Source organism: Brachyistius frenatus, unplaced genomic scaffold (genome assembly GCF_029030835.1).
Source record: "Brachyistius frenatus isolate BFR_SWC_R1_liver_20210118 unplaced genomic scaffold, ASM2903083v1 Contig_145, whole genome shotgun sequence".
Lineage (NCBI taxonomy): Eukaryota > Metazoa > Chordata > Actinopteri > Embiotocidae > Brachyistius > Brachyistius frenatus.
In genome coordinates this window covers 959,751-972,500 of record NW_027210744.1, presented here as the reverse complement: position 1 = coordinate 972,500, position 12,750 = coordinate 959,751, and the positions used below count along the sequence as shown (strand labels likewise).

At 45.7% G+C, this 12,750-nt stretch overlaps 1 protein-coding gene across 1 annotated transcript in view; it reads right to left on the bottom strand.

Annotated features, from left to right (window-relative positions):
* The window catches only part of LOC138630948 (serine/threonine-protein phosphatase PP1-beta catalytic subunit), a 20,187-nt gene extending 9,000 nt beyond the window's left edge, over nucleotides 1-11,187 (bottom strand). Inside the window, exon 1 of the mRNA XM_069715613.1 lies at nucleotides 11,077-11,187. Coding sequence (XP_069571714.1) covers nucleotides 11,077-11,128 — 52 coding nt within the window. The 5' untranslated portion in view covers nucleotides 11,129-11,187. The remainder of the gene's footprint in view (nucleotides 1-11,076) is intronic.
* Nucleotides 11,188-12,750: the final 1,563 nt, after the last annotated feature.

Genomic DNA, 12,750 nt, shown 5'->3' with positions numbered 1-12,750 from the left:
GGCAGAATAAGAGGGAGCGGGGGAGGTGTATGTATGTCATCCAACAAAAGTCCTCGGTCAAAACAGTATTTTTCTACAGACATGGACCCGTTTAAAAAAAAAAACCCAAAAAAACAGGTAAAGTTGCAGCTGGTTTTTCTTCCTTTTCGGTGTTGAATGTGAATAATTTCACACGGAGGACGGAATCCGCCCGACCTGAAAGAATCCTTCACAATGACGGGACGCTCCGAGCGGTGTTCGTCTACTCCCTCGGCGGCAGCGAAAGCGAGACTGAACCGGCTCTCTGGTTCGAAACAGCTGCCGACCTTCACTTCACCGCAGTCTCGTCTAAAGTTGAAGGATGGAGGGGGGGGGGGGGGAGGAGGTAGGAGGAGGAGGGGGGGGGGCCCTCCACGCTCCACTAGCTTTTCCCAGTTGATTTGTTATGCAAGATTAGTGAGAATGTCTTCTTTGCGAGACCTCCGTGTTCCTGTCCCTCTCTCCTAATTTGGTCGGGTTGCTGCGTCGGCCCGCCGGAGCTTCTCCGGGGAGGTGGTGGTGGTGGTGGTGGGAGGTGGTGGTGGTGGTGGGGGTTTGGTCGCACTCTGATCCCCGCAGACTCGACTCGCTGTCTTGTTTTCTCTAGATCAAACGAGATCACTGCACCGTGAAGTAATCTCTTCCATCTCCATGTCTCTCTTACCCCCCCCCCCCCCCCCCACACACACACACACACACACACCTTCATCTTGAAGTTGCATGCCCGGCGGTGGCCGCACCCCACCCCCCCCCCGGGTCGCCGTCCTCCTCCTCCTCCGCCAGTGAACCCGCTGACGTCAGAGAGCAGCTCCCCCCCCCCCCCCCCCCCCTCCGGACGGCCCACCGAAGCCGTCGGACCCGAACACGCTCAGCTGTGCCGCCCCGCAGGGACCCGGAGACCCGGCGGTCGGGGCATCTGGAAGTCCCATCAAAAACCTGAGGTGGTTCACGACTCGTGTTACTTATTCACGTCAGAGGGAAGACAAAAAAAAAAAATAAATAAAAATACTCCCGGGCGGAAGTCGGTCCGTAGGACAGATACCTCACCGGAAAAACATTCACAAGGAGACCACCACGTTTTCAAAAGTTACAAAAGCTGAACAAAACGCCTCATTTAAAAAGGACCCGTATGTAGGATTTAGAAACAGGACGTCCTATTCCTGATTATGTTTTCGTTACTTTTGTAACCTGCAACCTCACCTCAACCCACGGCTCCTTTAATTGGAGGAAAAGGTTAGATGATCAAGAAATCATTTGGTTTTACTAAATTCAACAAAATTTAAAAAAAAACAGTCTGTTGCAATGTCCCAGATTCCCGGGAGGCGTCTTCAGACGTTTGGTCCGACCAACAGTCTTAAAAAAACAACAACAAAAAACAACCAAATATTCATTTTAACACAATATTAAACTAATAGAAACGAGTCAAATGACCAATCATATCAACCCGTATTTCTGGGGCTGGGAAATATATTAAGAAATCGATATTGTGATATCAGACTAGATATCATCTTCGATTTTTGCATATTGTAGTATCTTGACATGCCTTAAATGTTGTTTTTTTCCTCAGGTTTTAAAGGCTGAATTATAGATATACATGTAGATATTTGGTCAAAGATATTTTTGATTCCGTCCATATCGCAAATCCATAACAAACGAACAAACAACCTGTTTCAGGTGTAAGAAGGTTTTGTCGGGGAACGATTTTTCTTTCAAATCGCTCGGGTTGACAAAAATCGACGAGTAAGATCCAATTTTCCAGGCCAAGAAAAATATTACAATTTTTCTTTTTTTTAAAAATTATTTTCCGATATTTTAAAACCGCAATGTACGATTAGGATTGGTACGCTCGTTCATTTCACCGTCCTCTACCGGAGAGAAGTGAAGCTTATTATTGCAGTTCCTGCTCAACTTAAACCTTCGTTCCACCGGTTGATCTTCTCCGGGTACAAATGAGCCAGTGTTCCCTGAACCAAAGCCCGGCTGCATGTCAATACGCTAAATATGCTTTTTTTTTTTTTTTTTTTTGGGGGGGGGGTTAGCTCCAGGTGATTTAACTTGACCGAGTCGGATGACGCGCCTCTGCAGAGTCACGCAGGAGCCAAGAGTCCGACGCTCGTGGGACGACGTTCCCCCCCCCCTCCCCCCTCCAAAAAAAAAAAAGAAAAGAAAAGAAAAGAAATCTCTCGATAAGTAGGAAAATCCCGGGGTTTAATATGCAACCGGCGCTGGAGGGTCGCTTTTCTAAAAAGGGGCTTGTTGTCTGTCAGTCATCGTTTCCTCTGCTTCACTTGGCTGTACACGGGGTCAAAGAGGTCGACTATTTTTTTCCTCCTCCTCCTCCTCCTCCACCCCCCCCCTCTCCACCACCACCACCACCTCCTCATTTTTCATTTTTAAAAAGAGGGTTTCCCTTCAACGTTCAACGCTCGAGAGTCAAGGAGAGAGACGGAGAAGAGGGTGAAAGATGAGGCAATTACACACACTTCGCTTCTGGAGAGGCATTGCCTTATATGGGCGCTTAGTGTTATGGAGAGAGAGAGAGAGGAGGGTAGACGGGGGGGGGGGGTCGTCGGTGAGGACGAAGCGGGAGAGCTCGGAGGCTCCGCCGCCGCCGCCGCCATGTGATGGGAAGGGAAGCGGCCCGGCGGAGGCCCGGGCCTCAGCACCGAGCCACGGTCCACAACTATGTTAATGTATGGAAAGCCACATCAACAAGAAAACACACACACACACACACACACACACACACACACACACACACACACACACACACACACACACACACACACACACACACACACACACACCGATGTCAGCACAATGTCATGTGCTTAAAAATAGGGCTGACCCCGAGAAGTCAGTGATCCACCGGTCGTGTTGTGAGCCTGCTGGTCAGCGTTGCTCCACATGACAAACGACAGGTCTTTTTGTTGTTGTTGTTGTTTTTGTTCCTCAGCCGGAGTCCGTCCGTTCTACTCCGGTTTTTTCTTCGCCGCGTACTTTCTGGCTATTTGCTCTGGAACATGTGTTGCATTTAAAAAAAAAAAAAAAAAACTAAGCTTGGTATTATTTTAAAAATGTTTTATTCTCGCGGCCGATTCGTTTCTGTTCCAAATACAACAACAAAAAAAAGCTTTTGATACCCGACTTTAGCTTTCGGACCGCTGACGCGCCAATAAAACGGATCAATAATGTTGATACGGGTACCTTTGCTGCACCCCCCCCCCCTCCCCCCCGCACGCCTTCAGCGAAACATAAAACTCAGGGCGGGAGGAAGGGGGGGGGAGGGCAAAAAGTTGCAGTGTATATTTGGACACTATCAATTTAGCATTTAACACTTCCTGGGAATGAAGTAAAACATCAAAGTTCCCGTCTGCAAATCCAAAACAACGAGCTGAAAGACGACGCAACACAGAGCCGAGGAGAAAACCTGCAAGGTCTCAGGGTTTCTCACCGTCGTCAACACCTTTCACAATCCGTCTTCTGTTGATATAAAAAGTACTGATCAATGCGGCTTTTATTATTATTATTATTATTATTATTATTATTATTTATTTTTTGGAAAAAAATAAGTTCGGCAAAAAACAGGGTCCTCTATTTTCTCTGGTTTCCCGACAAAAACATGCAGAGGAACTTCCAAATCGGGTCGCGCGGGCCCGTGAATTTAAAGCGGGGCAATGACTGTGCATGTTTTCGGTCACTGCCGCGCCAATAAAATAAAAAAAAAAATGCCCCGTCAGACCTTTTTTAGCAATCCACCTCCATTCTCTCCGTCTGGGCGCGAGGCCAGAGCAGCTCCCCCCCCCCTCCGTCTAACCCGCTCCCACACAGGAGCGATGGAAAACAGTGACCCCGCTCAGTGCGCGAGGAAAAAAAAAAAACCCAACACACACAAAACGAACTCCGGCGAGGAGAGCCGGAGAGCCGGAGAGCCGGAGAGCCGGAGCGCGCTCTCGAGACGCAGACATCCCGACAGCGATGGCATTTCTTGCGCGGGCTTTTTTTTTTTTTTGTGTTCATTTTCAGAGGACGTTTTTGTTCGCCTCTTAAGTGCCACGGGTGAATGGCCGTCTTTGTGGGCCCGAAGAAAGGCTGAAATTGAGAGGAGAGGGGGGGGGGGAGGTGGAGGGGGGGGGGACGAAGGGGGAGTGGGAGGGGGGGTAAACAGTAGGCAGCTTCTACGGACACAGAAAGTGGGAGAGATGGGGAGAGGAGGGAGAATACGAGAGAAAAGCGAAGGGAGAAAGTGAAGCTTGAGACGCGGGGCGGAGCGAGGGAGTGAATAGAAGGCTGGGTTTCTTTGGAAAGCCTCGCCGGGCGGCTGAAAAGTCCCGGGTGAGCTCTCCGTGCCCCGTTTCGGTGCCGGGGGGGGGGGGGGGGGGGGGGGGGAGCGCGCCCCGCCGCACAGGCTCCGCCATTGTTGTTTCCACAACAGAGTGCCACGCCAGCAGCCCCAAACACCACGCAGACGCGGCAGCGGTCCTCCCGAGTCCGACGAAAACAAGCGGGGAGGGAGAAGGGGGGAGGGAGGGAGGAAAGGGGGGTTAACCGGCGAGAGAAATGTGTCACGGGGCAGAAAGCTGCGTTACAAAATTCAATTTTAGTCGGGCATTTAGGTGCGTAAAAGGACATAATGGATTTGTTTGTTTTTTTAAATGTATTTATTTTTATATCCATGCTGCTTATAGACTACATTTTAACATTCATTACAACCCTCTAACTGCCCCTCTGGGCCTCAGCAACCACCACAGCAGAGCAACAGTTACATCAGGTCACTTTGAGAACTGGCTGAATTCAGTTGACGCACTAAAATCTCCTCAGAAGAAGTTGTTTGTTCAGAAAACACTGAAGGAATTTTCAGTTCAGCAAAACGTGAAATGCAAACCGGAGCTCAAAAGCTGCGGCTTAGACGGTCAACTGAACTCTATTTACGAATATGTTGTACTTATCCGACCGGACATTTTTTGGGGTCCGGCGTGTTCAGAGTGTTTTTCCGGTCACACGGTAACGCGGCGTGATTTCACCGTGGAGCTGCAAACTTCAGCAGAGGGCGCACTTTAATTCTGGGTCCAAACCTTTGAGGAACAGAAACAAGTTGTTTGGTGTTGTTGTTGTTGTTGTGTGTGTGTGTGTGTGTGTGTGTGTGTGCGGGCACATTGTCATGTTGAAGAAAGAAAGTGCCGTCGCTCCACGGTTTTGGAATAGTCGTTTTCTTTTTGACCATATACTCGAGTTTCAGTGGCTGTTCAGGAAGAATTAGGACCAACAAGCCACCGTTTAGTCTTTGAAAGTTTACAAAAATCAATAACACACACACAAAAAATAAAAATATATATGTATGTATTCTACTGATGAACTGAAGGTTTACTATAAGTGTGCAAAGTCAGGGATGATTCCCAGTCAGGGAAATAAACAAAAACCAGATCTTTAAGCTATTTTAGGTTCTCGTACTAGATTACAACTTGGTCTGCATCTTTGCCCGAAACCGAAATGACTCAAAAATTCCAACTTCCCCCTCCCGCCCCCCCCCCCCACCCCCACCCACACGCCCCCACCCCGTCGCTGGCGAATGCGCGGCGGGGTTTGCGGTGTGGATTGTGCCACAGAAAGCCTTCAGGCCACCTGTGCTGGCAGAGCCAGACAGAGGGCCCCGTTGTCGCTGAAGCCCGGGCCGGCGTGGGCTGAGCACGGGCACGTTGGAAAAGCCGGGGGGCGGGGAGGGGGGGGGGGGGCCGTCAACGCCGCCCTGCGTGATCGCAGCAACCAGACACGGTAGAGCACCAGTAAAAACTAATGAGGAGGAAGAGGAGGAAGGGTGAGATGGGGAGGAAGGGGGTGTCTGATCCCCTCCCGCGATCAGACACCCGACCGCCAGCGAGGCACTTCGTTTGCTCCTTCAGCGGAAGAACGCGGGACGAGACGGCCGCGTTTTGCGTCGGAGGCGCTCTCCGGGGACGCGGGAACGCCGAGTCAGCCGTACGCCCTCCACGCCGGTTACCTTTCAAAAGTGGGACCGCGCTCGACGGCAAGTTAGTGTTCACGGTGACAAACGAGGCCACCGACGGGGGCCGCCGTGATCGTAAACCACGTTGTCAGTCGATCGGGTTTAAGCCCTGTCGGCTAGACGACGCCTGTCAAGCCCTCCGCCAAACAACCTCACTGAAGGACACGTGCGCTGTACTTGTGTTTGTGTGTGTGTGTGTGTGTGTGTGTGTGTGTGTGTGTGTGTGTGTGTGTGTGTGTGTGTGTGTGTGTGTGTGTGTGTGTGTCCTTGGATGTCCACAGGCTAAAGTGGACACGTTTGAAAATGTCTCCTCTACATTTTCAGCCACACCAAACTTTGTTTTTAAACAAGTTTTTTGTTTTTTGTTTGTTTGTTTTTTACATTTGGAAAGAAATGCACAAATCCTGGGACTTGGACCGTTCCAATCGTTGAATCGCACAATACAGCCGGTGACATTTACCTGAACCTACATCTGTTTTGTTCGGTTCCTTACCAACCACTGAGCGCGAAAACAAAATCTCAGACACTCTTCTCGCTGTGCAAAAAAAACCCAACAACAACTCCAAAACATATGAATAGAAATAGACTCTATTTCGTGTCACGCATAAGTAAAAAAAAAAAGATTGAACTTAACTTAATTAAACGTATTTCATATTTCTTTAAATCTGGATGGCGAAATCAGCAAAGAACGAGACAAAGTAACAGGACCGCAATCAGGTGGTCCCCCCCCCCCCCCTCTCCCCCACCCTCTCCCCCACCCCCACGTCATTCATTACAGTAATGAAACGTACAACTTGTCAGGTAATACATAATATGTACCATCGTACTAGGTTAGTTATGCTGAAAGGATTCAGACTTTTAACATGACTATTATCGCCACAATACCAATGTAATAATGCACCGTGTGCCATAAATATAACGGTTACCAAACATGGGTTAAACAAAAGCGTATAGTGAAGTCAGAGTACAATTATTTGCTTTTTTAACCCCCGCCCCCCCGCCCCCTTTCGCTAACTCCACAAACTGTTTATCGTTGTTACAAAATATTTTCGGACGACATTCAAATTAAATCACAACGCAGAAAACAACGCCGATGGCACAAAATTGCATTTGAAAATACGGCGCTCTTTAAAAAAATAAATAAAAAAAAAATTGTACTTATTCTATCGAGAATCCAATTTTGAATTGTGAATTTGTTCCGAATGGATCGGTTCCACTGATAATCCGTGCTCAGCGGAACTGGAGATTGTCGAAGTTTCAGTGTTATCCAGCGGGGGGGGGGGGGGGGCGTAATCTGCCAAAAACTAAATGCGAAGTTCTGTTGCTAGATGTCACGGGGGAAGTTTTAGCTTTTTTTGGAAGATTGCAAGTCCAAAAATTCCTAAATGAAAACGCGGTCCAATCACAGCTCGGGGGCGGGGCCGTGGGAGGGGCTTAACATTGCTCAAACAAGCTGACAAACAACCTTTGACATGACAACATTTTCCTGTTGGGTGGCTGGCCAGACTCGGGACACGATCTGTTCCTTCAGTCGATTAGTTCAGTTCCATTTGGAACTGTCTGCCGTTTTAAAGGATGGTTCATGTGACAGGGAGCTGTGGAAAGACACAGAGCTCCTCAATGGCCCGGGAAATACATAAAAAGGGAAACACGTATGTTTTGCATTTCACTGTACTTCCGTAGTTTTCTGTTTATTTATTCAAAGCCTTTTCTTTGGCCATAAGGAATAAAAAAAATAAATTTAAAAAAATACAGAGTGGGATTTTAAATGTCTGACATTTTATATTTAATTACTAAACCATTTGTAGCCTGTAGAGCATTAAAAATGAAAAAATATTTTTGAAAAAAAAACTACAAAAAAAACAAACAGACAGCAGCGAAGTGTATACCTGTGTTACTTTAGAGCTGTTTTGAACACTCTCAGCCATGTGTTTGGGTCAGCAAAAGGGTAAGTTAATTTCTACCAGGGACAGCTGTGCCTGTTGACATTTAATAGGACATGAGCGAGCGCTCCATATGTGCGTCTCTGCGCAAGGGGTATGTATATTTCTGACTGGTATCAGCTCTCATTGAAAAAGTGAAACATCAAACTGTTGAAGCAGTTAAAAAGACCCCCCCCCCCTCCTCCTCCTCCCCACCACCACCGCCTTCATGAAAAGGTCCTTTTTATTCACGCAGACAAGAAGAAGAAGAAGAAGAAGAAGAGAGATTCCCCAGTGTGGAAAAGTAAAAGCCTTCGGAGCTTCTTCCTGTGAATGCGAGCAGAAAGCCTCCGACAGGCCGTTTAGTAAACGTGTAAATAAAGCGAGCTGCAGATGTAATCTGGTTAAGTCAACTAAGTGAGGGATATCAAGATTTCAACGCCAAGGAAAAGCCTGCGAGAGGTCTTTGCGATATCGAAAGGTCAAAAATCGAGAATAAAATGCGGCCCATTCGAAGACAAACTGATACATCAGGAACCATTTCAGTGCTTGGTTTTGTATTTCTTCCCGTGTTTGGCCCCAAATCTGTTTCTTGTTGTTTAAGTAAAAGCGCTTCGCTCTTTATTTTCTTTTAACTTGACGGAAAATATTGGCCAGAGAGCTCCGCGAGACCTTTAAGATGGAAATGACACAGTCCGATTGCGTCTTTTGTTTGCAGACAAAAAAAAAAAAGCAATTTAGAAATGTGATTTCCCCGGGAACCACATGCAGCTCTAAAAAAAACCAAAAATCTGAATTGAATTTGTAATTTGCCAACATGAACAAATCACCACATCTAGGTTCTATCTTATTCTAACAAAACTCTTATGTACGGCTCGTGTTAGACAATATTTACGGGAGCTTTTGTAGAAAAACATTCTCAGAATAACCAAAATGTGATTCAAAGAAGTCTTGGTTTGGTTTGCGCAACTGAATTTGGACATAACAGCAAGAGGACCAATTTCTACCTTCCCCAAACGATGAAGTCCCATAATGTACAAACCCGGATTTTCTCATTTGATTATAAAGCAGGTGTAGGTGCTGTATAAATATTGTCAAAATGTTAAAATACCCACTCTTAGGAATAAATACAAACAGACTGCGCTCAGCAGATTTCTGAAAAAAAAAAAAAAAAAAAAAAGATTTCATTTACATCAATTTATGGTTTCGATTTAGAAGTGTAGGCCTTCAGAAAAACCATCAGCGGTGAGCCTGCCTCGTCCAACAAAAAAAAAAAAATCAGCCCAAACGGCTACAAAGTGCCCGTGGATGGAAAGAGAAAGTGAATGAAAGGAGATGGATGGTGGGATACAGTCACATCTCACATCTGGAAGCTTTTAGGGACAGATCCCTCCAATTTCCTCCACTGAGGTTTTCTAATCACTGCATTAAAAAAAAAAAAAAAAAAAAAGAAGCTAAACATGAAGCCAACTAACCGACTACAGCTCGGGAGTCCTTCACAACTGACATGACAGGCTCACACTGCTGTGTTACTGTGCAGCGCGCGCACACACACACACACACACACACACACACACACACACACACACACACACACACACACACACACAAAGAGCAAACAAAAGCACTATGATGTCACAAGCCTCCAAATCAATCTGGATGATTTTAGTAATACCAACATGTATTCTTCGTGCTCATTCATTAGCATACGCTGCCAAACTGTGTATGTTTGTGTGTGTGTGTCTGATTTCCAGCTGGCTGAACATGAGTGTGTGTGAGTGCGAGATGATCGATCGTGAATGTTTGTTCACCACTGTCTCAGCTGTCTGCATGTTCACTGAAGACAGAGCGGGACCCCGTCTGTGTTCCCAAGAGGACAGAAAGGCCAGAAGAAGACAGAGAGCTCCCGCTCACTTGTTGTCAGGATCCCTTATTTAACACCGCTGGGAAAGTCATCCACTGCTGCTACCCAACACATAACAACGGCGCCAGGAATAACAACAGTTCTTTCTGCAGAAGTACACAGGTTACTTTTGCGAAGTGCCAACAGACTCAAACTGATGGCTTTAAGTATAAACAACAACCCATATCATATCCCACACATGCATGTTAGGTACCACAGCAAACAGACATATAGCACAGGTGGCTTTCTGAATGATTGTCATCCACAGTTAAAAGGTAGGAAAGCTTATTTAAATGTCGGACTAACCGTTTAATTCATTTAAAAAAAAAAAAAAAAAAAAAAAAAAGTGAACACTTGTAGGATGACAGTTTAACACTGGGCTTAACATGACCATTAACATTCACGTATAAACATAACACTGTGACGTGTCCCCCCCCTCACTTCAGCTGAGAAATCCTTACCCGACGTCCCCATCGGAAACTGGACATTTTTTCTTAGGAATGTGGGCAACCCACATATAGACAACACACCGGGTATTTGTACACCTCCTCGGAGGTCAGGCGGTTATACTGAACGTTTCGGCTCACCTAAAATCACCAAGCTGCACTTTATTCTGGTAGAAATGTGAACTTTTTAGTGCCGATATACCAGCAGATGCTGCCGCCCACCGCGGTGTGTTTTGTACCGAGTTTGTGGGAATAAAAGTCGAGATCACGATAGGTTTTAGGTGGCAAGTGTGTCATATCCTTAACACCAAAGGGATAACACCCATATTGCGACATTAAAAAAAATATTAAAAAAAAGGCACCATTGAACTGCTATAGTTAGTTGAAAGACGGGGTCTGCGGTTCGCCCCCGTACTGGACCCGTCGGGGACGCAAAGCCCTCCCGGCTACAACTTTCTTATCACTTCGCCGTCAACCCACTCTTTAACACTCACAATCCCCATTGAAAGACCGTGGTCCAATGCCTTTTAAATATGAATCAATGATAACTTAGTCCTGAGAAAGAAGGCGGCGGCTGCCTGAAGGTGTGCCGACTGACTGACTGACGGGACCGGTCCTGCTCACTCCAGCACCGGGCTGCGCCAGCGAGTACAGCGGGCCTTCTTTCCTTCTCAACTCGCGTCAAAATCAAACTTAAAAAAAAAAAAAAAAATAAAAACTGTTGTGGATGAACGCCACGCACAACAAAGCCAACGCGAATCAAACAAGGGTTGTGAAACTCACCCTCTAAAAGCCTGGAAATCAGCGAGTCCACGTCCAACTCCCCCTCCGCCATTTCTGTAACGAAGAGCTCTGCCCGCCGCAGTGAGGAGCAGGCACCGCCTCAGAGCACATAAACGCACCGCCAACCTCCTCCCATCCACGGGCCTCCCATTAGGACTATTACGCTGCATTCAGGGGACCCTCGGATATATTAGTTTACGGTGCAAAAAAAAAAAAAAAAAAAAAAAAGGGAGACAAGTGGAGCTTTTAACCACATCTCACTTCTCTTTTTGGTTTCTACTCGTTTCCAAAATGGCACATTCTCGGGAACTTGTTGGAGATTGGTAGTTTTTACTATTTTGATCCAAAAGTAACAACGCCACGGCGCAAATATGCACATGTAAAGAGAAGCAATGCTTTAAGGGGACTAATAGAAACAAAAGGTAGCACAGAAAAGCCAAAACACAGAGGCTTGAACTTCCAAACAACTGTAATGTTAAGTAGGCTATATGGTACAAAACGTAGGCCACATAACTAATCTGCATTATTTTAGACTCTGGGAGGAAAGAAGAGCACCCAAAGGATGCAAACTCCTAGAACACTTGATAATGGACAATTCAGCTTTTCTAAATTTGTAGCTGTGGTCACCCACAGTACCTGAAGGCATCAGGGTGGCCAAGGCCTTTGCAATAGGTTAGTCATATTTAGTTTTAATAATAATAATGATTATAGTAAAATAGGAGTACTGAAAAAAATATAATTTTATATATATATATATATATTATGATGAATAAACTCTCCTGCAACAAATGAATATTTAGATTGGATTTCTGTTTTTCTTGTGTTTACGGGCCAATTTTATGCCCATAAAATTTGATTTGCAATGAGGAAATCTGTGGAAATTATTTATTAAGTTCCATTCACTCATTTTTGTCAAGTACCAGTTGCACAGTCCTGTACTGAAAGCGGACCTTTATTCATTCCCCGCAGCGCCCCCTGCTGGTCAGAAAATGTCATAATCTTGGGAGAGGTTTTTACATATATATATATATATATTTTTTTTTTTTTTAATTGCAGAAATTCCCTTTTCTTTAGCTAAACAAAGACAAACAAATTTTAACAAACAAATAATAGCTAATAATAATAAAAAAAAATACTCTGGATTCCAATTATGTGTAACACAGCGCCTTCATTGTGCGCAGGGCCACCAGCAGAATGGAAACTCGTCATGTAGGTTAGTGTGCGAGCAACCGTTTTAACATAATCATGAAAACTTATTACAATTGCAGCGGTGTGTTTTACTGTGAGAAGTGTGTTTACAGAAGGAAACCCTGAGAACGCCCTTCTATTGTAAAGTCTTGCTGCAAGGACTTTAATGTGTTAAGTGCCATGAGATAACCTATGCTGTGATTTGGCTCTATACGAATAAAGTTGAATTGAATTGAATAGAAGCGATTGATCCGGTTTTGAATTCTCCTCCAGGTTATGACTAAAGCCAGAAGCTATGTTGCTGCCTCTCCCACTCACAAATTATTTTCTTGTTCCTTTCAAGTGCGTCATCTGGGTATTTCCGCACTGTTTTGAGTGGGTGGTGGCAAGTTGCACTGCAGAGGAGAGGCGAAAAAGGGAAAGCTGCGTCAAATTGGACACGGGGGACAAAGCCGGAAACACAGACATTTTCTCTTCAAAATAATG